General features: G+C 53.1%; 1 protein-coding gene across 2 annotated transcripts; it reads right to left on the bottom strand.

The window, feature by feature from the left end:
- Nucleotides 1-9,170: 9,170 nt before the first annotated feature.
- Nucleotides 9,171-26,349, bottom strand: LOC119112399 (uncharacterized; the record flags this gene model as incomplete). Of its 2 annotated transcripts, none has more annotated exon segments than XM_037236580.1 (5): nt 9,171-9,406; nt 23,146-24,049; nt 24,758-24,896; nt 25,383-25,585; nt 25,870-26,349. In XM_037236580.1, coding segments are annotated over 4 exon segments (867 nt in total). In that variant the 5' UTR covers nt 26,037-26,349.
- Nucleotides 26,350-26,402: the final 53 nt, after the last annotated feature.

Below are 26,402 nucleotides of genomic sequence, written 5' to 3'. Positions count from 1 at the left end.
AAATTGTGCTGGTGTCGCAATGCTATTTAAAAAACATTAACAGACAGCTTGAATGCAAATGCCTCGGGACTAATACAGTGCAAATTATGCAGCACTGCACTACCTGTTGCTGCAAACTGCCTGCGGGTACAAATGGTGGTTTCAAAATCGCAAGCCCGTCAATCGTGTCATTTGCCGGGCCGCCGACAGCCGCTGAAGGTACAAAATTCCCGGCCGACCGGAATGTTGCAGCTTCAGAGATTTAGTAGTCTCGTGTTGTTGACATTAGACTCATATGGCTTGTAAGTTCGCTCGTGATAAATCGGCAGGCCTCTGAAAAAATCGACATGAAAGGTGAATAATAGATGTGTGCGGTCAAGTCATGAGTCATCAAACTTACCGCGTAAAATTATTTTGATGGCCAGTATTAATGGCTCAAGCTTTGATGCTCCGGTTCCTAGAAGTCTTCATCGTCACTGGTACATTATTTTCCTTTATTTACAGCCATTCAACCAAATACGACTAGGCTGATAGATGACAAAATGTTCGGTAGCATGCAGGACAGCTGCGTGCGGCAGATTACGCGTAATAAGGGAAAACCCAAAACGGGAATTCAAAGGATGTGAACGGCACGCGTGGCAACGTAATTAGCACGGGCGCGGGCGTAAATGGGAGCTTGGCCAGCTGAACCAACAAACCTGCACTGTCCGTGCGTAAAGTTTTAAGCCATCCCACGGTGACGGATGGAAAAATGATGACAAGAGGGGGCTTCGCTTGGGGTCCAGGGGTGGTAACTACAGGTGCTGGAGGGGCTGGGCGTCTAAGTTTCCGAGAATTTAACATTGACCCCATGTACGTTGAATGAAAAGAAAATAAAGAATATGCCCTTCACCCACAAACACGCCTATACTGGGAATAAGATCTGTTGTCCCTGTTGGGGCAACTCACTTTTGGGGATGCTATTGCTCAACGTTCATATTCTGGTGATGTCCCTTACACGATCACAGTTGAATGCTCTACGAATCCAAAGTTTTGACACGCGCCGTAAATGATGGGAAGCTAAATCAACAAAAACCTATGTGTGGGGAAAGGTATCGGTATTTACTTGTCAAGCCGATGCGGCACTCGACTGTGAATAGATAGCCCGAGTGACAATGAAAGATGAAGATCAGCGTAGGACATTTATGTGGCACTTCCCATCCGCGTAAGAAGAGGTTTATAAAAGGTGAAAGGCTACATAGACCGTAGCTTAGAAAACGGAAGAGCTCGGGTTCGAATCTGCCTGGTACCAACCAGGACATGATCGCCTGCTCGAGTCCGGCCACCTTATGTACTCCGGGACGAGTGATGGTAATTGGTACGTCCAGCACGTGTAGTTAATCAGTCGCGTTTGAATAGCATGAGCAGGCTTCATTACCAAACAACTCGCCTCTCGGGCTCGTCGAGATTGTTCAGACAGTCTAGCTCCTAATTGCATCAGAATTAGCATACGTGCAAAATGGTCTTATTCTCAGAAGATACTGTTAAAGTGAGTTGGCTTCTTAATTGAATCGTAGAGAACGCGCCGTCGGTGTCTCTATTCACCCCGTTGGCGCAGTTGCCGCGTTTGGAGTGCGCGACACCCAAGGGAAACGGCCCGCCACCAGCTCCCTCGCCTCTCACAACGGCTCCCGGGCGATGGTGACCGTTCGGTTTCTTCTCCGTTTCCAACCATCTGAGCAGAAATGAAGAAGGCGGTGACTGATAGCCTGGCACAGCGCCAGAGTCTAGCTTCGCATCAGCCGCACTTCGCAGTTCCGTTGGCGTGTGCGTGGCGCGTGCGTGTGCTGCGGAACCTGGTCGCCAAGCTGTATAATTTGAACCAGGAGCCGGGCGGCAAACGTGATAATACCTACCACGGGCAGCGCGTGAACACCTGACGCCAGGCTCTAGGACTCACTGGACTTCACACACCGGACAACCACTGGCTCGCCAGGCAAAAAACTAATAAACAGCCTGAACACAAGAGGCAGGCGTTAGATAGAGGTAGACCTACAGTGATTTCAAAATCAGAGACCTGGTCCGTTCGACCAGCCCGGTTCTCATTTAGGAGTAAACCAGCTGATGCTACCTGGCTCGTAGCTAGCAGCGGAACAGTGGCAATCTGACAATTAGAAAGAAGCTAGACGATGAACGTAAAGAACCGGAATAGGAATGTGCATCAAGCAGCCAGAATCCTGACAGTAAGGCTTAAGGAATTACCAGACATTTGGCGGAGGTCACATGGTAGCAGGCTGTCTGATATGCAGCCAGCAGCCATGCAACGAGACGCCATCGTCAATTCAGTGGCAATTGAGGCGGCTGAACTTCAGACAGCAGACGTTCCTGTCCCCGATTAATTGTAGCGGCTACATGGTCGGTTCGGCAGCTGCTGCCAGCAGACACCAAACCGCAGAGCTGCGGACGGACGGGGAACTGTACACTATCCGCCAACAAACCGACCAGGCAGTGTCCTGCCATCCGGCTGCCGTCCCAGCTCTTCAGGCATTTGGTGTGCCCTTAGAAACCAAATAACTATCTCTTCCACATGTCATTTCATCTGCGTACTGCCTTCGGTAATCATTTCTGCTCTCGACTGCAACTCATTCACGGCGTGCGGTTTTCCTGCATTAGATTCCGAGAAGCTGTTGAGCTGAACGCGACATGAGAGATCTCGTCATGGCCCGCTCCAGGAGAACAGTGCCCAGCCAGCCTAATCATACCAGAGGCACTCATACCATACCAGCCGTGCCCATACCACCATACAGCGGCATAATTTGACTGATTCGCTCCGGATCGCAGCAACAAAGTCACTGCCGTCTCTCACCGCGGGCGAGACCTGCGCCCGGGGCCGGACGGCACGCGACGGCGGCAGGCGTGCCGCAGATTACCCCCGCGGCGATCAGCGACGCCCCAGGCGCTGACCCGCCGCCGCGCGGCGTCCCGCCGGCGCGCCACACGCTCGGGGTCGATAGGTGGTCAGAGGCCTGCGCGCCCGGCAGTCGGAACGCCAGAGTTGGAGATATCGCAGCGACCTCGGCTAGGGCATTGTGCACGTATGGCTCGTGAGGCGACCGTGCCGAATTACAGCGTAGTGGGACAATGGCAGTCCATATATATGTGTTCAGGTACATATATGGACAAAATCGGATCAGCACACACACACACACACACATATATATATATATATATATATATATATATATATATATATATATATAATATGTGAGTATATGAACAGAAGCAGTACCTGAACACGGTGCAGCACATTCGAATAACTTGTCATTTTCATCCAAAGTTTCGACAGACCAAAGGACTGCTCAAAGAAACTGCACAGTGTTTGGTTTCAGGCCAGGAGAGATGACTAGGGACAAACAGAGAACAGAGGTCAGGGTATGGCTGGAAAGAATCAGGGCGCAGATAGGACAGAACTCCCTGCCCTCTGCCCCGCCCCACAGTAGGGCAGATGACAACCCAGAGCAACGCTGGACAGAGCAGCATAACGCGTATCACGGGGGGGGGGGGGCATCGGACAAGGCAGGACCGATGACACGGCAGGACTGAGAATGGGACAGGGCAGAGGGCGAAGCGGGCGGAGGAAAATTCCTGACAGGGAACGGGATTTGACGAAGGACAATGCAGGATAGTGGACAGGACACAGCAGGGAACAGGGCAGTACGGAAGACAGATAACTTGGGGCAGGTGGCGAACAACAGGACTGGTGTGAGACAGAGAGTAAAACAGGAAAAAGGCGGTTTCGTCTTGTTCTGTCTTGAGAACAGTCCTATTCTCCCTTGTTCTGATTCGTCCTCTTGCCTCCCCGTTCTGATTCGACCTCTTTCCTCTGCCCTGTCCTGTCCTGCCCTGCCTCGCTTCATCCCGCCTCGCTCCGATCCGTTATATCCCGTTCCGTTGCGTACCGTTTCATTCTTTTCTGTTCCTTCCCGTTTCATTTTGTTCCGTCCCGTCTGGCCCGTGCTGTACCGTTTCTCTTCGTTCCGTTTCATTTCGTCCCGTTTTGTCAAGTCCCGTCCGTCCCGTTCAGTAAATACTGCAGTGCAAGCAGCGTCGCGTACAAATAAGGGTCGTGCCTATTTTCGCAGTCGAGGTTATGGCGGGTGTAAGTGCTTAAAGACCACATTTTGCCTAATTGAACTAATGTTACCCATGTTGCACTTGCGCTACACTAAAGTATTCCTAGCAAATTATGACGGTTATGAGTTTTTGAAACATAAGTTGTGCACTGTACCAGTAGTGTCGCGTAAAGGAATCGGGAGTAGAAGTAATGTGGCACTCCGGCGGTAGGAGCTTGTGCCGCACCATTAATGTGACACCGACGATCAGTGGCAGCTGGCTAAAAACAACTCGCTTTGCTTTTTGACTCCATTAATACGAAATGCTCATTTCGAACTGGTGATTCGTAAAACATGCTACACAGATTCGTTGGCAATCGCGATACCCTCGCAAAACGTCCGCTAGATTCGGAGTGATCAGCGAGATTGGAAAAAGCATCTCTTACTGTGTGCCTACATTCTAGGCAATCACATTATAGCCCGTTGGAAAGTCATCTAGCAAGAATCGGGTCATGGCCCTTTATAACCGCACCCCATGTAAATGCGCCCAGCTGTTTGGTGTCAAGTCTGTCTGGCCGTCTGTCTGTCTGGTCTGTCTCTGTCTGGCCGTCTGAGCACCATCCGCGGCTGTGACGCCACAACTGACGCTGACAATGGCGACCCTCAGCCATGCATTCAGTGCAGTTCGGCGCCGCCCCACTTTATCAGTAAATAATTCCTGAAATGTGGACAGATCCTGCTCCGCTCCCGAAACTCGCCGGTCACGCTCAAACTACCTCGCGCCCATTAAAACTTTGCGATTTAACTCGTCTTCTGACGGGCAAGGGTCGGCTATAGGCCGTCCGCCGGGATGCCACGCGGACGGCGGTCTGGGGCGGCGGCCGGCGGTGGCCGCCTGGGGCCGCCTGGGGACGCCTGGGGACGCGGTGGACGAGCGGCGCTCGCAGATCACACTGCAGACTTTCCGGGAGCGGGGGGGGGGGGGGGGGGGTAGGGGGCTGGGTCACCGGGTGCGCCGTCTGACAACGGCATGCACTGTAGAGGGATGGTCAAACCTAGCGCCGCTGCGGCAGGACTCCGGAGGTATCACGCCACAGTGGCCTCAGTGTTAAGTCCTTCAGAGAACGCCATTCAGCAATATTTTTGGGAAGAATGAGCAGGGAATTAATCCCAACGTGCCATCAAAGTTGGTATTCTGCCAAACTATTTCGAGCAGTACTGTAATTTGACTTTGTCATTCACTACGGCAGTGGGGTCTGGAGAACCTCTCTGCACCGGCCATTATAGCTGCCGACTACGAGGTTACTTCCCAACAAACCATCGATGGGTCCATGGTTCCCAGAGCAATGCATGGCTGGTGATCTGGCGATATATACTCCGGAACCACCGGATGACTAAATTTTAGAAGAAATAACATCAAGCCCAAGCCGTCGCTCGCCTGTAGGTAAAGCCTTTAAAGGCTGAAGTAAGCTTAACGCATTGTGAAGTGCTCACCCTGCCCAAAGCCAGTAATTGACCACAACCCGTCGCCATTCTCTTAGTTGCAGGAACATTCTCCCCTCAGCCCGGCCCTGAGCGCGACATCCCCTCTCGTACGTATATTCGCCGGCTCGTGCTGGGCCCTGGCAGTGGTCGGCCGTCTGGAGGCACCTCCATCAGAATGCTGAGGCCATCAGCGGTGACTCGGCCCAACGACCCCCCTGGTGACAGGCCCGCTCCGGCGCCCGCACGGCCCACATCCCCACCCACGAGATGGCCAGCTTCCCGGTAGTGTGACTTCCGGGATGTGGCATAGCCCAGAACAGCGGCTTTGTTAGCCCGTCTGTTATTCCCTTCCTAGTCTAGTAGTTCCTGACTGTTTTTTTAGGCAGACAGGGTTTCAACCTAACCCGGTCTGACTGACGAGGGGAGGGTGTGTTCGGCTCCGGCCAGCCCTGGCCGCCGCGTTGGGGAGAGTGGGGGCCGGCTAACGCGCGGCCGACGAGTCCGCCAGGCAGAAGTTATGGCCAGACCGCGTCCCGCGGGAGACTTTTATCAGTCGGCGGATCTACGGAGCGTGGCGTGGCGTGGCGTCGGCGTCTGGACAGCGGACCAGGCGGCGGACCGCACCGAGGACCACACCCGATAGAAGACTGGACCGAGGACAGGACCGAGGTCCAGCCCCGACGGAGGAACGGACCGCGGACCAGCCCTGACGGAGGAACGGAACGAGGACTAGCCCTGACGGAGGAACGGATCGAGGACCAGATCCGATGGAGGAACGGACCAAGGACAGGACCGAGGACCAGCCCTGACGGAAAAACGGACCGCGGACCAGCTATGACGGAGGAACGGACCGAGGACCAGACCCGACGGAGGACCGGACCGAGCATAAGACCTGATGAAGGACCAGGCCGGGAATCGGATGTTGGAAGAAACGGAGTTTAAGTTGGATTACCAGCTGGACAGTCAGACGGGGGACCAGATGTCGGACTAGAACGAAGAACAAAACGAAGACCAGACGGGGAATAAAAAGAGGATCAGACAAGAACCAGGCCTTGATCCAGACAATGCACCAGATGACAAATCAGACCAAACCGCGAACCGAATGGTGGTCCAATGAACCATCATCGAACTTACCTATGCCCGCGGTTTACAACAGTGTAAATGAGAGATGTGTTCAGTTTTATGAAGAGTTTGTGTGAAATTGTTCACAGCATCTTTGATTGTTCCCAACTACTTCGGATTTCATACTTTGACGACTTTAGTCTCCAAGAAGCTCTATTTTCGAACGGTACTTGAGAGCTAATTAAACGACGGTTGCCTTAGGGTGTCTGAGGGAATAAAATATAACAAGATTTATCGCCTCCCTGCGGTATGTTTTCAGGGAAATATCACCTCTTTTAGCTAAGAAATTGTAAAAGCAAATCCACTCTCAAGAGGTATAATTTTCGGAAATGGTTCAAGCAGGTATGCCTAAATCAGTTCGGAGTTTATTTCAGTCAGTTCTAAAATGCTGCGTCCTTATTGCTAACCACATCAAATGTCCTCACAACTGTTTTTTCATCTTAAGATATACCCTCACTGCACCGTTTTTTTTTATTTTGAAAAATCTTTAATAAAAAATGGCACGCCGTCATGCGAAGCATTATTAGAATATCGATCGACAAGTAGAAGAAGCAAACCTACGGTCTATGGCACAAGTGCTGAAAAGGGCAGACTGAAGATTTCGGCATTTGTTTACCTCACTCAGTTTGCAGCATCCTCTCTCCACTTATGGCCCCTAACTTATGTGGATAGCTGGCGAGCGCCAACAAAATCACCGTGTTCTTTTCCACTTTGGTGTCAATCAACCATGAGCCTTGAAACTGCTCGAATAGCTGAAAAGACGGCAATATACATTATTCACACCATCATTATCGTTGCTGCGGTGGGAAATGGTAACAGTCGAAATCCTTCTCCCTGACAGTCTCTTTCAGTCGGTCTGCGGCAGCGAAATTGGTTTTACCCATTTAATCTCCGGAAAGGAAGCGGATCTAACGCAGATTGCCTCTCACGCCTGATGTCGAGAGCCGATCTTCCCCTATTGGATAAGCTGTGGCCGGTCACGACGTCCAGTGCGGTTCGCCAAGCTGACGGCAGAGGCACGTATCTGCCCCAGGGACGGCTGTTGTAGAAACTGTGGGACCACTGACAACTGTAAGTGGTCTGGTGAACCCCAGGAATTTAGCAATGCTCATTCCGATGGAATGCAAAGCTAATGAAAACATCCCATGATGTCCACTTTACTTACTAATGGAGCGTGAAACACACGTTTGGTAACTGAGGCGATCACATATAAATATCGCACTAACGGCTCTCAACGGGACAGCATTGTAACGCAAGCATCTAAACTACGGTGTAGTTTGTGGCGATGATTATTCGGCCAGGTTTCCATGTCATACTATGAGGTTCCCGTACTCTTAGCCACTGTTGAAAATTAGTAGAGTTGCGGAAATGCGGTGACATCGTTGCAGTGGCGTAGATTCACAAAATGAATTGGGGGAGGCTGAACGGTGAAAAATGGCTCAACTTATCCTCAAAATGCGCCAAGAAGCAGGTTTCTCCCTAGATTTGGCCCGCCTGCCTCCCAAAGTTGGGAGGGGGCGGGGCTGGAGCTCATTTAGGGAAGGCTGAAGCCCCCCCCCCCCTCTCCCCACCTGAATAGAAAACTACACCCCTGAATCGTTGCACTGCATGTAAATATATCGAATCAGGTACGTAGGGGTGAGGAGCGTAGTTTCACAAAATGAGTTGGGGCTTGGTAGAGAAAATTTGCGAAAACCTACCCCAGAAATACGCCACCAAATGAGGTTTTCCACGAATTTGACCCACTTTCTTTGCGAAGTTCGGGGCAGAGCACGCCGCCACACACAAACACACACCAACTGAATAAGAGACTACATCCCTGGCAGGTGTACCGATAGTCTAGTGGATAAGCTGCACATATGGCAAATCAGATGTACGCAGTTTGATTCCTCGCGGTGCGCAGCCCTCTCGCCAGGGTGCAAGGCAGGCGCTGCCACAGATCATCAGCGGCCGAGTGCGTGATAAAGCCATTATGAACGACGAATTATGTACGTATAACAATTACACCTTCCTGCCGTTTCTCCACACCAGCCCCAAGCAACTGTTCTGTACTGGCTGTTGGCGAGTATTGTGGAGGCCGGCAGTGCTCAAGGACTGTAAAATGTGACATATGTACACTCAGTCTTATAACTGCACATTGGCGCATAAGCTATGCGGTGGCCGCATGTAGCGTCCTCTAACTGTGCAGCATGGCAAACTTGTGTGGCAGAACCAAGAAAGAACGACAGATCAGAAGATTTAATGTCCAATGCCCATAACTCTCTTAGTATATTCACGTCGTAGGACGGAAATATCTCACTTGGCCTGATACGACGACAAGGACGTGGATCTGAGATTTACTACTAGCCGTGTTTCGCAACATGGGTTTGCCCGTCATGTTCTGCGTGAGACTGCGACCTTAATCCCCATGACAGTTGCATGCGTCTTAAAATGGAGTAAACAACTATCGGTGCTCCCAAAACTGACGCAGACAGAAATATATGTAATACTTACTGGTAACGGCGCTCATGGGATTCAGCATTCCGAACATGGCTGCTTGCTGCACGCGGTCAGCCGAAAGAGAGGTCTGAAGTTGTCTCGGTCAAGGAGAGATGGCGCCTTGATTGATCACGTGCCGGAGGGCCGAAAGCTTGGACGAAGCGGAAAAGGAGTTGAAGGTGATGACGAAGCACGTTGCAGAGAAAGGAGAGATAAAAGGCTGAGGTGAAGTCACTGCATCATTTTCAACACTGCAACAGAAGCAAACGTCGCTGTCATTCCAGCACAGGTAAGTCATGCTCACGCAAACAAAAAACGTTCAGTGAGGCCGTCTCTAGTACCTGCGGTCTGAACCAGCCATGCCGTGTCGGCATCGGTCCGGCTGGTGCAGGCAGCCGGGCCGACCGGCTTTGCCATTCACACGCAAACCGACAGGTTTATCTATTCCATTCTACTCATGAATATCCTTTCAGTTCATTCACTTCATGTCCCGTGGATGCATTGGCCTTAACAGGTATGTCAGGTGAAGAACGCGCCTTTTAAGATCTGGAGCCATTATTGGCAAGACGCGTTCAGCGCTGGTGCTCCAAAGCTAACGACAACCTTTACATGTGAGCGTTATAAAATCGCTCTTCTCTCCTCAACCTAGCGCTCTACGCCTAGCGTGCCAAATGACCAGTACACCCAATGCACCCAGTGGCCGCCATGCATTTTTGGTTACTTTTTAGTTAAACTGTCAAAAGCGCGCATTGTTATATTCAATTTCTTCCTTCTTCATATCCGTATAAACATCAAGAGTTGCATGTCTGTGAAGCGGACGGGTACGTTTAGTTCTTGAGAAGTTCATTGATGTTTGAATGCCCGTGATTTATGTTCTGATCTTTAGTTTCTCAATTGCTGATATGAGATGAGCAGATTGCGACTAGTGAGACTTCTGAGAATGAATAGATGATGTAACAGAAACGTTGAACCAAGAATATATCAGAAGATCACACATGTCTCCTGATGAGCTACGCTTTAACCTAGCAGACCATATGGAAAAACGTTCTAAAGATAAAGAACTCTGCCGGAAGTTGTTCAAAGTTCAAAATGGCGTTCTCCGTGATCTATGTGTAAATAAAAACGTCTTCCCAAAATATACCGATTTTGCACGTAAACATCTTTATATATACATATATGTATATAAATATATCCATACATATATTGCAATAGAGAGAAAGAGAGAGAGAGAGAGAGAGGGGGGGATGGAGGGAGAAAATGTGTGGGGAACAGTCTTATTGCAACTTTTGCGACCTCAAACATTTGTTTATATATATATATATATATATATATGTATGCATTTTTATACAATGTGTGTGTGTGTGTGTATGAGCCCACTGTAAGTGAAGCTGATGATGATATGATGATGACTTGGGTTATGAAGCGCGCCGACTGCATTGGCCATATGACGCCATGTTTATGAATTCAAGCAAATGAATAAACATATATATTTTGATACTGCTCTTCTGAGAGCATTTTTGGAATTACACCATGTTTCCCATCGTGATGTCAGCGGCGAGAAATGCCATGCAATAATTGTGCGGCATGTAATACTGGTGTTGCTCGGTTCGTACTGTCAAACGTCCAGCTTTTGTCCTAGACGGCGCCATTTTGGAGCCTCCGGAATTCATACCGGGCTCAAACAGCCCCGACATGACTGTTCAGCAGGTATATTCCAACTGAACATTCAGTATGCGAGCAACATAAAGCTGAAAAATATCGTGTCGGAGTCAGCTCATATTTGTGCCCTCACTCTCGTCAAAACGCTAATGGCTGGGAACACGCCCTTGCAGGGTTCGGCGCTGCCTGCCATTGGTGCGTGCCGCAGCACATACATCATCTGCGACATGGCTGCATGGCATGGTCCCCTCGAAAACATGACTGCGTGATCTGACCTCTCCCCTTACAGCTTAAATGGAATTGGAAAGCTGACGACAAGTAAGATATGTTTGCTGCGAGGTTGTGTTCGCGTCCTGCAGAAAGTCGCGATGCTATCACTGCGGTTGTGCTATTTTTAAGTAAATTACAACATGACCATGTAAAATTGTTTTGCATTTCTTAACTTCAGGGCCATTACAGGAGGCAGCTTTGGAATGGCTTTGAACCTTGCTATGGCGTGGAGAAGTTCTGTGACGCCGGCGCAGGTGGCGGTGGCAGGGAACTCAGTGGGGCTGCTATTGGTAACAGCAAGGTCGAGAGGGCTGTAATCTATCCTGTGGTTTAAGTATGACAGCGGCGATGCCTGTCCGATCCTGCCCTGAGCTTGGAGGAGGATATGGATCACTTGCTACCGTGTCATGCAGCGGACAATTACGAAGCGATATCGGCCCCAGCCGACGTTTACCACAAGGACCTCAGAAGCGACAGTCGCTGAGACCCGGATGCAACAGTCGCTGAGACCTCAGAAGCGACAGTCGCTGAGACCCGGATGCAACAGTCGCTGAGACCTCAGAAGCGACAGTCGCTGAGACCCGGATGCAACAGTCGCTGAGACCTCAGAAGCGACAGTCGCTGAGACCCGGATGCAACAGTTGCTGAGGCCTCAGAAGCGACAGTCGCTGAGACCCGGATGCAACAGTCGTTGAGGCCTCAGAAGCGACAGTCGCTAAGGCCCATTTGCGACAGTCGCTGAGCCTCAGTGGCCATGAAATAATCTTATACGTGATGCAAACTCTAGGCTATGCATATGCGCGTCTTTTATGTGCACTGCCATGAAATTCTTAAGAAATGACTTTCATTACAAACTGGCAGCACCAGTTTGATAGTTATCGTGGAATGACAGGACACGATGAACATGTCAGGTCTACACACGAGTTCGCGCAAGACGGAGACCATAACAGGGCAGAGAAGGGGAGAGCGAGATAGAGAAACGAAGGACAGAGCAGGAAAAAGAAAAAGAGAACTATAGATAGAGAGAAAGGAACAGAGAGAGAGAGAGAGAGAGAGAGAGAGAGAGAGAGAAGAGAGAGATGAGAGAGAGAGGAGAGAGATGAGAGAGAGAGATGAGAGAGGAGAGAGAGGAGAGAGAGAGAGAGAGAGAGAGAGAGAGGATGTGTGAAACAGTCCTATTGCAAGCGATCTTTGCAACCCCAAATATTTGTTCACATACATTTTTGACTGTGAATTACACACGTACACTTTTCTTTTAACCTAAAACTGGCAAGGGTCTCACCGTCCCACAACACCAGGTCAGTCACCACCAGCTGCAGCGGGGCAACATGAGAGAAGCAAGTCTCGTCGCGCAATTTGCAGGACTGAACACCACTGATTTGTAGGCTTCTTGGTTGCCCCCTGCCACCCTCGGGCTTCCTTTACCTGTTGCGTAGAGGCGGCTGCCCAAGACACCGGCGACGGGCTCGCACCTGCGTCGCGTCTGCCCTGCCCCTTGTCTGTGCGAGCGCTGCGGGCGCCAGTGCGCCGTGGCGCGCGGCTGTGGCCGTGGCCCTGAGCGGTCGGCACAGCTGCGCCTGATGTACCGGCGCGTCAGCCCGGCCCGGCAGCAAGTGTGTCTGCCCGCCCCTCCGGTGTCGCGGCTGTCAAGGCCGGACTGATCACCGGCGAGTGCCGTGGCGAGCGGCACGGCACGGCGCCGCAGCACCGCGGCAGACACAGCGCCGAAGAACAGCAGGCGTGGCACCACAAGAATGGCCGTAAACACAGCGCCAGGGAGCAGCAGGCACGGCACCACAGGACTGATCACAGACACAGCGCCGGGAAACAGTAGGCATGACACGGCACCACGGCACCGCCGGTAGACACAGCTCTGGGGAACAGCAGGCACGGCACCACAGGACTGACCGCAGACACAGGTTCGGGGAACAGCAGACATGACACGGCACCACCGCACCGTCGGCAGACACAGCTCCGGGGACAGCAGGCACGGCACCGCGGCACCGGCGGCAAAAGCAGCGCCGGGGATAGCAGGCACGGCACCACAGGACAGACGGCGGACACAGCACCGGGAGCAGCAGGCACGGCAACACAGGACTGAACGTTGACACAGCGCTGAGTGACAGCAGGCACAATGCTACAGGACAGCCACAGCGTCTGGGGGACAGCAGGCACAGTGCCGCGCGGTCAGAGGCAGATCAGCCGACGCAGCACGGCAGGACAATGGAACACAGCTCCTCGGGATAGGCAAATGACCGACAGAAACGACACTACAGAGGCACTACAGCAGCAGCAGACAAATATTGCGCGACTGGCAAACGCTACGCCGCTGTGCTAACAAGACACAGTACAGCACGATCAGTATGCCCAAGAACACATGGCCAGCGGCAGGCCAGGGAAAACAACAACCCGGACTCAGTGGCAGGCCAGCAGAAACGAGACAGTAGGACCAGCGGCAGGCTTAGTCCGTTTGTGCAGAGCGCAGGAGAGGGCTGTTCTCCGTTGCCTGAGATCCGACAGCCGGATGACCGGCGCGCTCGGCGCTCGGTACCCGCAGCCTTGCGCTCTCGAGCCCGCAGGGCAAGCCGCTCCAGGCTCGAGCGTCACTTGGCAGGTTCTCCCTGATGTCCGCCACGTGACCGCCACAGCGATACCCACACTCTGGTGAGCTCGAAGCTGAATTGTCTCCCTCGAATGGTAGTTCGGTATCAAGAAATGACTCGAATATGTTCTGCAGTCGATATTGACCCGCAGGCCAGTGTGGCGACAGTGTACCGGCGGGGTCATGCTGGTAGTCTCTAACCTTGGCCCAGCACTTCGCTTCAGACAGAGCTTGCCTGGAAAGCGTGGGATGCTGATAACCACCAGCGCTAAGTACAGAGAGACAGTTCGCCTCGATCTTGGACGAGGTTGGGCCCGGAGACTGCGTCGCTTTGTCGCAACGAGATGGCGGCCCGCCGGCAGCGAACCTACCGGGTGAATTACCGGCGGCTACGTGCTGATGACCACGCAATTGGAGGTGGTCAGGTGTCCTGCAGTCAATTACTGATCCCCGAACATACTACCGACGATAACTGATACCGAGCATACCACCGATGATTACTGATCCCCGGACATACTACTGATGATAACTGATCCCGAGCATACCACCGATGATTACTGATCCCCGGACATACTACTGACGATAACTGATCCCGAGCATACCACCGATGATTACTGATCCCCGAACATACCACCGACGATTACTGATCTCCGAATATACCGCCGACGATTACTGATCCCCGAGCATACCACTGATGATAACTGTTCCCCCAACATACTGCCGATGAATACTGATCCCCGAACATACCACCGACGATTACTGATCTCCGAACATACCACCGACGATTACTGATCCCAGAGAATACCACCGACGATTACTGATCCCCGAGCATACCACTGATGATAACTGTTTCCCCAACATACCGCCGACGATTACTGATCCCTGAAACATACCACCGACGATGACTGATCCCTGAACATACCACCGACAGTGACTGATCCCCGAACATACCACCGACGACGGCTTATCCTTGAACATACCACCGACGATAACCGATCCCAGAACACACCACCGACGATAACCGATCCCAGAACACACCACCGACGATTTCGATACGAGGCTGTCACCAAGAACGGAGCACGCGAGTAAGGCAGATTAGCATGCAGAGCAGTGCAAGCCTCGCAGAGGGCAAGCGCATATAAAGCCACACGACCAACGGCAGACCTGCGGACGCTCTCGACACGGCAGCGGAAGCGCTGCGAAAGGCCGGCAGCCGCAGCACCACAAGAGCAGTGTCGCGTCCTGCTGCAGAGCGAATGACCCTGGTGCCGCGGCAGGCGACCTCCGCGCTCACGACTGGACAGCACTCGATCAACGCGTCACAAGAGTATGCTGCTGGTTACGATATGATTTTCAATTTGGAATGCACCGTGGTAGAAAATGTACCATAAGGCAAGACCTTTCTGAGCAGCATTGGTCTGAATCGTGTGTAGGAATAAACAGGATAAACAGAATGAGCTGGATCGACCTCTAGTCGATCATGAACAAAGACGCGATGAGTTGACTGAAAGGTTGCGTATAGCGGGGTCAACCCATACATCGCTGGTTGTGTTTGGGTGTGAAAAATTACATTTGCGAATCATATTGGGAATACGTGACCACGGTTGCATGTCAACATACGGCTTAAGTCGTTGCTCCCCCCCCCCCCCCCCCTCCCTCACCTATATTTGAAAGTGTATCAGATCTTTGATCCTCTTTGCGCGCACTAATATGCCGTCGCGATTAGATATTCATGAGTTGGTTGAACTTAATTGTGTACAAGTGACCAGGATTGTTTGTTGCAGGGTATCGTTAACATTGCACTTTCGCCTGGGGTCCGCCGTCACCAATAAGGTCATATCAATATCCCACCAATCAATTGCTGGGTCGTGACCGTGCGTACACGATTCATGGGTAAGGCCTCGCCAAGCATATGCTGACCTACGGTCGGATCTGCGCTAACGTACCTGATCCACTGATGGTCAGCGGATTCAGACCATATGCACCTGGTCCAGGACCAGTCCGCAGGTTCGGACTGTATCTACCTGGTCCACGGCTGGTCCAGAGGATGGGATCGCACGTACCTGGTTTACGGCTGGTCCGCGGGTCCAGACCGTATGTACCTGGTCCATAACTAGTGCAGGGTCCGAACTGTACATACCTGGTCCTCGGCTGGTCCAGGGAGTCGGGACCGTACATACCTGGTCCATGGCTGGCCGGTGCCGTACTGAGCGGCGGCTGGTCGGCTCGGCGGCCGGAGCCCAGTCTGCGTGTGTAGTCGGCGGCGTTCGATCGATTGCCGCCGACAGAAACGGCCGGCTCCCCGGCGCCGGGCGGCCGCCCCAGACCCCAGTCCAACTCGGCCGGCCCAGTCGGCCTCCTCGGCGGAGCACCCAGACCCCATCGGGGGCAGCCGCCCTAGACACCAGCCCAACTCGGCCGGCCCAGTCGGTCTCCTCGGCGGAGCACCCAGACCCCATCGGGGGCGGCCGCCCCAGACCCCAGCCCAACTCGGCCGGCCCAGTCGGCCTCCTCGGCACGCGCACCCAGACCCCATCGGGGGCGGCCGCCCCAGACCCCAGCCCAACTCGGCCGGCCCAGTCGGCCTCCTCGGCACGCGCACCCAGACCCCATCGGGGGCGGCCACCCCAGACCCCAGCCCAACTCGGCCGGCCCAGTCGGCCTCCTCGGCACGCGCACCCAGACCCCACCCGGCCACCGCCAGCGGAGGCGGGGGGGGGGGGGGGGGGGCGGCAGCGAGGAGGGGCGGGACTGCGCTGGTACGTTTCGGCCGGCTGCTGTGTCAGCCTGGACATAAAAGTCTTCGCAGTGAATCAGGAGCTTCGCCGACGGTATGCGCTCTATGCCTTCTCGTGCTGGAAGCTCCAGGGTGACGATGATATGCATGTATTTCCCAACACTCCACCATGTATGTGATCAGTAGTGAGCTCCAGTTATCAGCACCTTGTGACCGGTATTTTCACACTGCTCTCCTGTGTGCCAACAAACATTCGAGAAATCAAGGGCACACGGACCGGCAGAGGATCAATCAAATGTACTGGATCAACTTTTGAAGGCGGCGCGAAAGCCATCGTGACGTCACGAGTTTCCCCACTCCGTGAACAGATCGCGCCCACATCAATGGTACGTCTGACGAAGTGGCCGCTGACACATGTCAGCCTGTCGCCTGCGATATCACCGGGGCAGTCAAGTCTCCGTCCCACTGCCGAATTCCGTTGTGAGCGTCCTGAGACGTCACACAATGAGCGGGACAATCGCCTAAGGCTGGCCGCTAAAGCCAGTTCATTAGTGGCAGCTCGGAGCCGCGTTGACGCCCACGGCTTGTCCCCATCGCTGCTCCGCAAAATCCTGCTGAATAAATGTCATGCCGCGCCCCGGTAAGATTACCGAGAATTACTCCAAAGACATGAACCAGCTAATGCAAGACAAAGTGAGACCACGTTGATATTCCGTCCGTTTGATATGACTCCGATATCGATCCACAGCAGAAGTTGCAGAAATGTTTGGGATGTCTCCATGAGCGCCTGTAACCAATTCGCACCACGCTGCATCGAAGTGTGTTGGCATTGGTTGGAGCACGTTTTGTGGTACGGCGCATGGCGAAAGGCCGGAGTGCTGTTCCTGAGGAACTACTTTCGGACAGTGTGACGACCGAACTCCCGGCATTGGCGGCAAAGCGTTGCCAGGGAAGCCGTATGGGTTATAGTGGCGAAACGTGCCGGTCGGGGTCTATTTACCCTGAGCTGACTCCTGTACCTTGTCCGTTTCTCTTCATATGTACACATACTGTATGATGTACAGTCACTTGCTTTTGTATGGGTCACCAGCTGAACACGCTTCGATATTTCCGTAACTCACAATTAGTCCTCAAAATCATGACTGATCCAGAAATAAATCCTCCCCATGCAAAAATTCACCCGCTGTGAGCGACTTCTGGCTAGCTAATGCATGGGTGATCAGTGCGTTCTGTATAGTAATGAACTTATCCTAATGACTGGAAACGGCCGAAGGCCTAACAAAGTACATATCCGCACGGCGATGTCACGACACTCGATCACCCAAAATTGGACCCAGCTGACCGGGTGTAACTCGCGAGCGGCTGCCGCTGCACGGGCGCTGCTTCCCGAGTGGCGGCGGGCACACTGCTCGTCAGTGCGAGCACGCCACGGCCCTCAAATGGACCGCTGTCAAATGTCAACCGCAGTGAGAGCATCCCTAACGCCGATTACAAGGAACAACGCCAGCCAATCATTACTGCCCCAACAACAAGCATGAATTGACGCTTGGTCTTGGGTCATCTAGCCGGTAGCCGCCAGGAACTGGCACTTCCGTTCTCTGAATTCATCTAAATGCGTCGATGTCATGAACAGAATAGGCTCTTTTCCGACTTACGGGCCTCTTCTATCAATCCTACCTAATTCTATTATTTTAGTGGTTTGTTGGCTTTAACCGCTTCGGTGCCGTTAACCGATCCCTCACCGACAACTGTCCAGACTTCATTGTCATTCCCGACGAGGTCTTCCCAACTGCATTATTTTGCCCTTTTAAAAGTTTGTCAGTGGTCTATCTCTCCATGCCCTCACAGCTCACGTAGATCGGTACGCAGGCAATGCCCAGACTCAAGTTTCTGGCAATAGCGCTCTCTTCCTCTGAATGTTGCTAGAATGTTGCTAGCATGAAACACGCCCTAGTTCTTTTGAAATGTAGTCAACACTTTTTGATTGAATGGGTTTTCGGAATCAGTGCCCGCGCTAAGAGAAGGGCTTCTTGTAAGAGTCCTGACTGCTCCATCCGATCGTGAAATTCCTGGTCAACAGCAGAATTTTGCGACGAAAACTTGGTGTGCCGCAACGCTCGGCACGGTCCATCCTGCGCTGTGACGTCACCTGACTTTTACTGGGACCGCTGCCACCGGCCGCAGGCCATCCCGGTCAGGTGCAATTAGCGAGCTCCTGAGGCTACTCGAACCTACCTCGTCGCGGATGAGTGAATTTGAAGACAGGCCCTCTAATGATCTAAGCTGTAGGGACGGAGTTTCTTTAAATACTTGCTTCAGTTCCGAGGGTCTGAAAGTTAGCGAAAGTAAAACTGGACTGATCGTTCACGGTTTTCGCGTAAGTCGCTGAGGCATACCCCGATCTCCATTGGCTTCCACCAGACCGCAACGTGTGAGATCCTCACAGGGAAAATACTCCATGTACTTTGTATACAAGAGCATCACGTAGGCCTCAAACATACATTTATGCTGCCTCGAAAAAGCTCAAGGGTGTCCTCATCGTCTGGGCTCATGCACAGCATCAGATCTCACCTACCCTCTCGCAGGTTCTAATTCTGCCGGCTTGGTTATCACGCACTTCGCTGTCACTTACAAACGCATCACCTGCACATGCCGGTAAAACAACACTATTGTATTGGACCATCAGCTTTAATATAAGCTTGCTATCATAGCCGACACGATTCAACAATGTCAACCTTCCGTTGTGAGCATGGTCTAAGACCCAGGTCGCTCGGTCAATCTGTCAAAAATACCGTAGAATACGTAATGAAAGGTTTCTAAAAGTGTTGTGCCCTGGAGAAAGGGCAAGCCTGTTCTGCAATCTTAAAAACTTTAGCGGGCTAAGAGTAAATGCAGCTTGGCTGTAAGTTAATAAAAGTAGCCGTAGGCAAGCGAATTGATGACATTTACAAAAGAACCGACCATAAAGGCCTTGTCAGCCAATCTTTTGAGAATTTTGACTGCTTTAAATTTTGTAACGATGGGTTTTGCAGCTGAAGAAAGACAAACATCACATATGATAGCTCCGCTGCTATAGAGATATAAAAAACCAAGGGGCGGATCTCACCTTCCTAATTTGAGTTCTAAAATCTGCAGTTTGAGCAATGACTAAGGTATGCTCCTTCCGTACCTCGTCAGGGTCTCGAAAGGCCTATATGCAGTTTATGTTGGCTATGGTCAACGTAAGATTTGACCGGAGCGTATACACAAAACGCCCAATGCCTGAAATATTCAGCTTATGTTTGAGAACGTGCAGCGAAGGTATTTACAACCAAAATGCACTTCCGGCTCATTGGAACCGCACAACTAAATTTAGCCCCGTCTACGTCCCACATCGCTCACAATTTAAGTTCAATATTCCACTCATGGCTATTAACAACTTCGGTGCCCAATCTAAGGCATCGAGCAAGTCACGAGAAACTCGAACGGCATGACCGGAGACCTATTGCACCCACGGGAGAGCCAAACTGCAGAGCCGGAGGGCAGTCGGTGACCCGCGATCTCAGTCAGATTGGAACCAAAGTAGGTCGCGAAACTCCTCTCGTCATAAGGCAGACTCTAATCTAGCCCGTAAGACATCGTCTTGATTTGAGACGTTAAGGCGGTGTTATGGTGTCCCTGCCCTTTGCTCTGCCCTTGGTCTCTGCTCTGCCTGGGCCTCTGCTCTGTTCCCAACCCCCGCTCGGTCCCGGTGCTGTACCCCGTCCTGAGTCTCTGCACTGCCCAAGCCTTCTGCTCTGTCCTGGACCTCTTTCTCGCCTCGGGCCTCTGCTCTGACAAGGCCTAAGCCCTGTCCCGGCCCTTTGCCCTGTCCTGAAACTCTATGTCGTTTCGAGCCTCTGCTCTGTCGCGGCCCTCCGCTCCGTCCTGGACCTCTGTGTGACCCCGGGCCTCTGCTCTACCGCGGGCTGCCCGGCGCCGGGCCGCTGGAGAGACGCCCCGCTCGCCCGGCCTCGGGGCGATCAATAGAATTTGGCGGTCCTCCAAGAGGCGGCGGCCGGCTCTATATGAGTGGATCGGGTCATTAGTGCCGGTCGCGGCTGTCGACGGCGCTGAGGTCGGACTCTCCCAGCTAGGAACCGAACAATGGACACCACCAATGCCAGACCTCCAGAGCACCAGTCTACCCGAGCACAACCTGCCTACATAGAAAGGAGTTGTACCCGTATCGGGGCTAACCCCCCCCCCCCCCCTAAAGCATAATTCCTTGCCCCTTCCCTAAAAGCATTCAACCTCCTAGAAGAGCTTTTGCTTAGTACCGTCTTTTGCCACCATCACTCACTCCCAGCACTACTTCCTCCCATCACCAATCCTCCCACCTTTTCCGGCACCGACATCTCCTAGCACCGTCCGACCCCAGTACCACCCCTCCCAATCATCGACCTTCCCTGGCGCCAGACCTGCCCAGCGCCACCATTTTCTAGCAGGGCGCCCGCGCCGGCAGCCCGAGACATCTCCGGTCCATAAACCCATAGATAAAGCGTTTACGGCGGCAGGATGGGATTGGTCGTTCCAGCTGCAGCCCCGGGATGCGTCGTAATTATCTCCCGTGGCGAGCAAGCTATCGCCGGCTATTGCCGAGCTCATATGGCGCTTTGTCGACGCGGTGCTAACTCTCTGCCGGTGTTATCATTTGGAGGGCTGAGCTCTAGTTCGAGATAATGCGGGTCGTCAGACAAATGCACTGCATTACGGCGCGCAGCAGTAGATACAGTGCACGTGTGGATTCAGGAAATGACAATCTTGGGTACCTGCTTAAAACCTCGCTCTGAGAAGACAGATTCTTACTCATTTTAAGCCATAAACATTTAGACCGTTCTCAAAAACATCACGCATGCATACATGTCTCGCCGCTTACCGCCGCTAAATCGTGTATCTGGACACACCCGATCATCCCAGAACGGTGTGCTGAGCGTCCAGGCCTGTTTGTGTTACCAAGCGCTGCCTGCCGGACCCAGCGCTGTTCGAGCAGTGGTGGCGCGCCGCTTGCGTCACGCGCCGCCCGCGGCGGCTGACGGAACTTCATCACGCCACGGCCAGCGTGCGCACTACACCGGTGGGCCGGGCCGCCTTTCGTGGCACGTCATCACCCCTGCCGCAGCGCCGCTCGACGCAGGCTGCCCTCCGCGGCACGGCGTCACCAACGCCGCAGCGCCGCTCGACGCAGGCTGCCCTCCGCGACACACCGTCACCACCGCCGCAGCGCCGCTCGACGCAGGCTGCCCTCCGCGGCACACCGTCACCACCGCCGCAGGGCCGCTCGACGCAGGCTGCCCTCCGCGGCACACCGTCACCACCGCCGCAGCGCCGCTCGACGCAGGCTGCCCTCCGCGGCACACCGTCACCACCGCCGCAGCGCCGCTCGACGCGGGCGGGCCGCTGCTCAAGGCAGCGGGCCACGGCTTCAACCAGATTCAGCTCCATTGCATTCAGGCGGATTAGGTGAAAAACGACGCATGAGTAGTCTGTGCGACTTGAAGGTTCTCAGAAGAGATCCAAGGACGAATCCGCTACCGAGCTTTCTTCCTTTCAAAGTAACACCGAGCATGAATATAGTGGAGAATGATGGACATTTTCTTGGAAAAGTAAAAGCTCCAGCTTAGTTCTTTGAAAACCGACTAAGTATTTGAAGCGAGGTCTCGAGTCTCATTTGGCTGAGCGACCCACCGGCCCAAGAACTTAAAACGTTTGAGCGTGTTTTTCTGTTTGCTTGCGTTTCTCGATTTTTGGAAGCATAAAAGTCAGCTTTCGACCGTTACGAATAAATCTTAAAGGCTCTGCGATCTTCACATATCATCCTTTTCTAAGTCTTCTGTTCTGTCTAGCACATTTATTTGCGAGATCCAAACATAAAATGCCGCCTGCAATCAACAGCTCAATAAGCTCTTCCACCCAATGTCCCCGGGCGTCAATGCCACTGTAGGCTGCGTCTGCTGCCGAACGTAGTCGCTTATGATGGGTAAGAGCAGCTGGCTTATTTGCGCAAGAGCGTTTTGTTTTTGACAACCATTGACTTGGTCTAAGCATAGTACCTGAAGCCCACTGGTGGTGCTGTTCCCAAGCTATATCTGTCCGACCGGGACAGAAAACTGCAACGGCACCAAGTTTAAGTTATGTCGTGACAGAGCGATATTTATGGATCCAGACGACGGACTTAACGCCATAATTCTTCGGCCATACATTCCCTTTTATAATGCCTCATGCCTAGCGATGTGTGTTTGACTCTAGCGCCATCCCACGGATCATCTACCTCGTCTGCAGTGCAGCGGTCTCTGACGCGTCTCTGTTTACTGCGCTACACATGCCATTGCCGGCGGCTTTCACCGGCGGCGTCAGGGTGCAGCCATCGGCTGCCGGGGGAACACAAGCCGTTCCGCCAGTGTTGATTCGACAAATTCGTCTGCAGCAACGGCCCCAGCAAAAGCAGCCGCGAACAGCCAGCCGAGTCACATCAAAGACGTAACACTTGATCCGACCATATTTTCAGTACCAACTGCAGCGTAATCAGCTCGGCTCCTTTTATCGTGTTTTTATTTTATTTTCGGTGGTCCCGGACCGAGAGCGAACCACGAAGCTGCATCAGTCAGCTGACGAGGTGGTTCAGCTGAGCCCAGTTCGGTCCTCTTATTGGGCGCGCCGGCCGCGCCATTCGGCCGAGAGGCCCCGCTGCCGGCCCGGCTCACCTGCGCGACGACTGAAGTCTTATTGGTGGCCGGGCCTCATTGCTGTTCACTCATGCCTGAGCCAGTGGAAACTACACACGGCGACCACCATCCTGATGTAGCTATTGATTCATGCGGGCGGCAAAATCGGTCGGCATTAACGACACTGCCATCTAGCGGGCCAGAGGATAACTGCAGCCTGGCTGTCAGCAGCTTCAGCGCAACTCGCATGCCACGTGGTCCATGGATCCCTGAGATTTTCGTGGTGTGGTGTAACAGCGATGCTTTCAGCTGAGGTAAACAATGGATCTTAAAATATTCAGATTTGTCTGATTCGTGCGTCTTCGGTAGTGGAATCCTCGGAGCAGGGTATGATCCTCACCTGATGCAAAGGCCGGGGCCCGGACTGGTACGCGCCACGACACCCCCGCGGTCTGGCTGCAGGTGTCGTCGCACGGATCAAACTGCACATCTATTATTCGGCTCAAATCCTGTGTTCCTGTTGGTCCCATGCGCGCCTACGGAGCCCCCGCTAGCCACGTTCGACTAGCGCCGTACACCCATTGCCTATTTCCTCCTGCCCTTCTTCTTCTTCTTCTTCATCTCCTCCTCGTCGTACACCTCGCCGGTGTAAAGCTCGTAGAGCACGGGCAGCGGGGCGGCCAGCCGGAGCGGCAGGTAACCGGGCGGACGCAGCTGCACGCCCACCTCGTGCGTCGGCTCCTCGGGCGGTGGTGGCGCGCTCTTCTTGCCCCTCTTTTTCGACTTTGGCTTCGGTTTAGCCTTCTTGGCCTGGCCGCGCTCGGGTGGCGGCTCGGGCGACACGCCGCGCAGCGTCAGCGGCCGGTTCAGCTTCCACTCCAGCCGGTACGGTGTCTCGAACAGCGGTCGCAGCAACAGCTGGCGCACGAACGAGTTTCCGAAGCTGCCCGACAGGGGTTGGAGACGGGGTCAACAGGGCATCCAGGCTGGCAGGGCCATAACGCTTGTCAGGACGGTGGGAGTCGGGTAGCCGTTGGTCTCGGCTAACTCCGAATGGAGTCTGTGTCGACTGAAGAATGAGCCAAATTTGTGATGAGTCAGATATGAATGAATTTCTTTGAAAGTGTTAACTTTGAGTGGGAGCTGAATTATTTGTACTGGTTGTTCTCAGAGAGATGAGCTTACTCAAATGGAACCGCAAGTAACAATCGAAATTATTATCCTAGGGACTCAAGCGTGCGGTAAGTGGAGCACTAGAGAGGAGTAATTGTCCCGCAACAAAAGTTATGTCGTGCACGGGCTTTTAGGTCAGCTCAAGCCTGGTTTGTCGGGTAAACTCCCCCCACATAAATCAGCTCAATCAAAATCCATTCCGGAAATGAGCTTGAGTCAAAATAGGAGTAGGGTCAAACTTGCACCATGCCGTTCACCGTCTGAATCGGAATTAGCCCACCCGCTAAAGTCGAGCCGCATGCCGCATTTTCGCCCACGCGAATCAGTTCCACACGGGCGGAACCAGGCACATGCCTAGCACGAGCTAGCTTACGTCATGATGGACTCTGTAACAGACCACATTTTTAAGCTTCTCCCAAGAAATTCCAAAATTTCTAGATAAGCACAGCTCCTTCCCGGAGCGCGGCGCCAGACGTACATTCTGGAGAGATAGTCCCCGAGGCTATCCAGCTGCTCGGTGTTAAGCAGTGGTCTGTTGGTGGACGGCCATGTCTCCAGCTGCTCGAGCAGACGGCATACGTCATCCGGCTGTTTGGCGCTGTCCAGCAGAGGCTGGTCTGAGGCAGCGGGCCGACGGCGTACCGTGACGTCAGTGTACACTTAATGACGTCATAACACTACCGCTTCACAACCCACACTAGCAGAAAACTGCCATTGCGTGCGTGACAACAGCCAACCACTGCTGCAAACATGCAGGCTTCATACACAAACACTGTGCGCCTAACAGTTTCTCCCCACCGCTGTTGCTCACTTGACAGTTCTACAACATTGCTCAGGATCTGGGAGCTTGGCCACACCACAACTACAGACGTGCTTCTTATCCAGCTGCATGCCTGTAAGCAGTATAAGCATCGCGACTGCACAGTTACTGCTAATGCACACTTAATGTACTTGTACTCCTTTGCTCACTTACAAGTGAACTTGTGCAAGTGTATTATGGCCTCAGTTTGGCTTTAACAATGAACCACAATTAAATACTTTAATCGTGTTGTGAGCTTAAATCTGCAGAGCTCCTTCACCATGAAAATTGTCACGCCACGTACCTCTGTAAAATGCTAATGCAAACTTCATGGTGGTGATGGCCATGGCAAGTTGACTGCCCGTATACCGTTGCCGGTTGCCGCCAGGTGGCAGTGCTAGCGAGGTGCCGAGCAATTCCGTCACGCCATTGGTGTAGAAGTCCACTTCCCACTGCTGAAGCCAATCGTGGCTGGATCCTGGGTACTGCAGGAACTCCACCAGGAGCCTGCGGGCGGGAACGCACCTCGACCACGACACGGCCACACAAAGCAGCAGCCAAACCGCGAACCCATGAGCCGCGCCAGCGTGGCGGGCGACAGTCGAACACGGTAAAGCACGCTGTAAGGTCCCCGGAATATCTCGAGCTCGTTTCGCACTAGCGACTATTGCAACCCGAGTGTGCAAGTACTATCTCATTAGCTAAGACACCATAGCTAGTCCGAAGGCCTGGTCAGATCACTAGGGACGTTATCGATCCGCATCCATACACTGCAAATTCCCCTTATTTACCGCTCTACATCCACAACATTTTCTTGTTTGAGAAGCTGCGCTGCTTGCTTGTCGCTGACAATACTGTGTTCCGGAGCCAGAGCTCGCTTGACGAAATTATTCGTCTTTTCCGCCTTTTCAGCCTTTTCCGTCTTTTCATCGGACTGGCGAGCACTATTGGGTGGCATATCTCCAGCTGTATTCCACTGTCTAGTGCAGCCCCTCGCGCTGGGATGCAAACTTCGGTCCCGTCAGTCAGGCCAAGGACGTCAGTTATGCTCTGGCAAAGCGAACTGTTCTGCGTAGCAGCTCTGACGCACTTCCTCGTTTGTCGCGTTACAGTTCAGGAGAAAGCCGAGAAAGGTACCTGTGCAAGGGTGCCATCACTTTACGCTATCAGCCGGCATCGTCTTAGTCTTGAAAAGAGCCTTAAACACCTCCGCAGGGGTGATTCCGGGCAGACGCTTGCCGCGCTGGTCCCATTATATGCCGCAAACGAGGGCTAACGTACGTCGCTTGCGATCACCAGAATAAATCCGAACAATCGGTGATCG

Source organism: Pollicipes pollicipes, unplaced genomic scaffold, assembly GCF_011947565.3.
Source record: "Pollicipes pollicipes isolate AB1234 unplaced genomic scaffold, Ppol_2.1 Scaffold_7261;HRSCAF=8764_pilon_pilon_pilon, whole genome shotgun sequence".
Lineage (NCBI taxonomy): Eukaryota > Metazoa > Arthropoda > Thecostraca > Pollicipedomorpha > Pollicipedidae > Pollicipes > Pollicipes pollicipes.
Note: the sequence above shows the minus strand (reverse complement) of the source record. Positions and strands in the feature narration are given on the sequence as shown.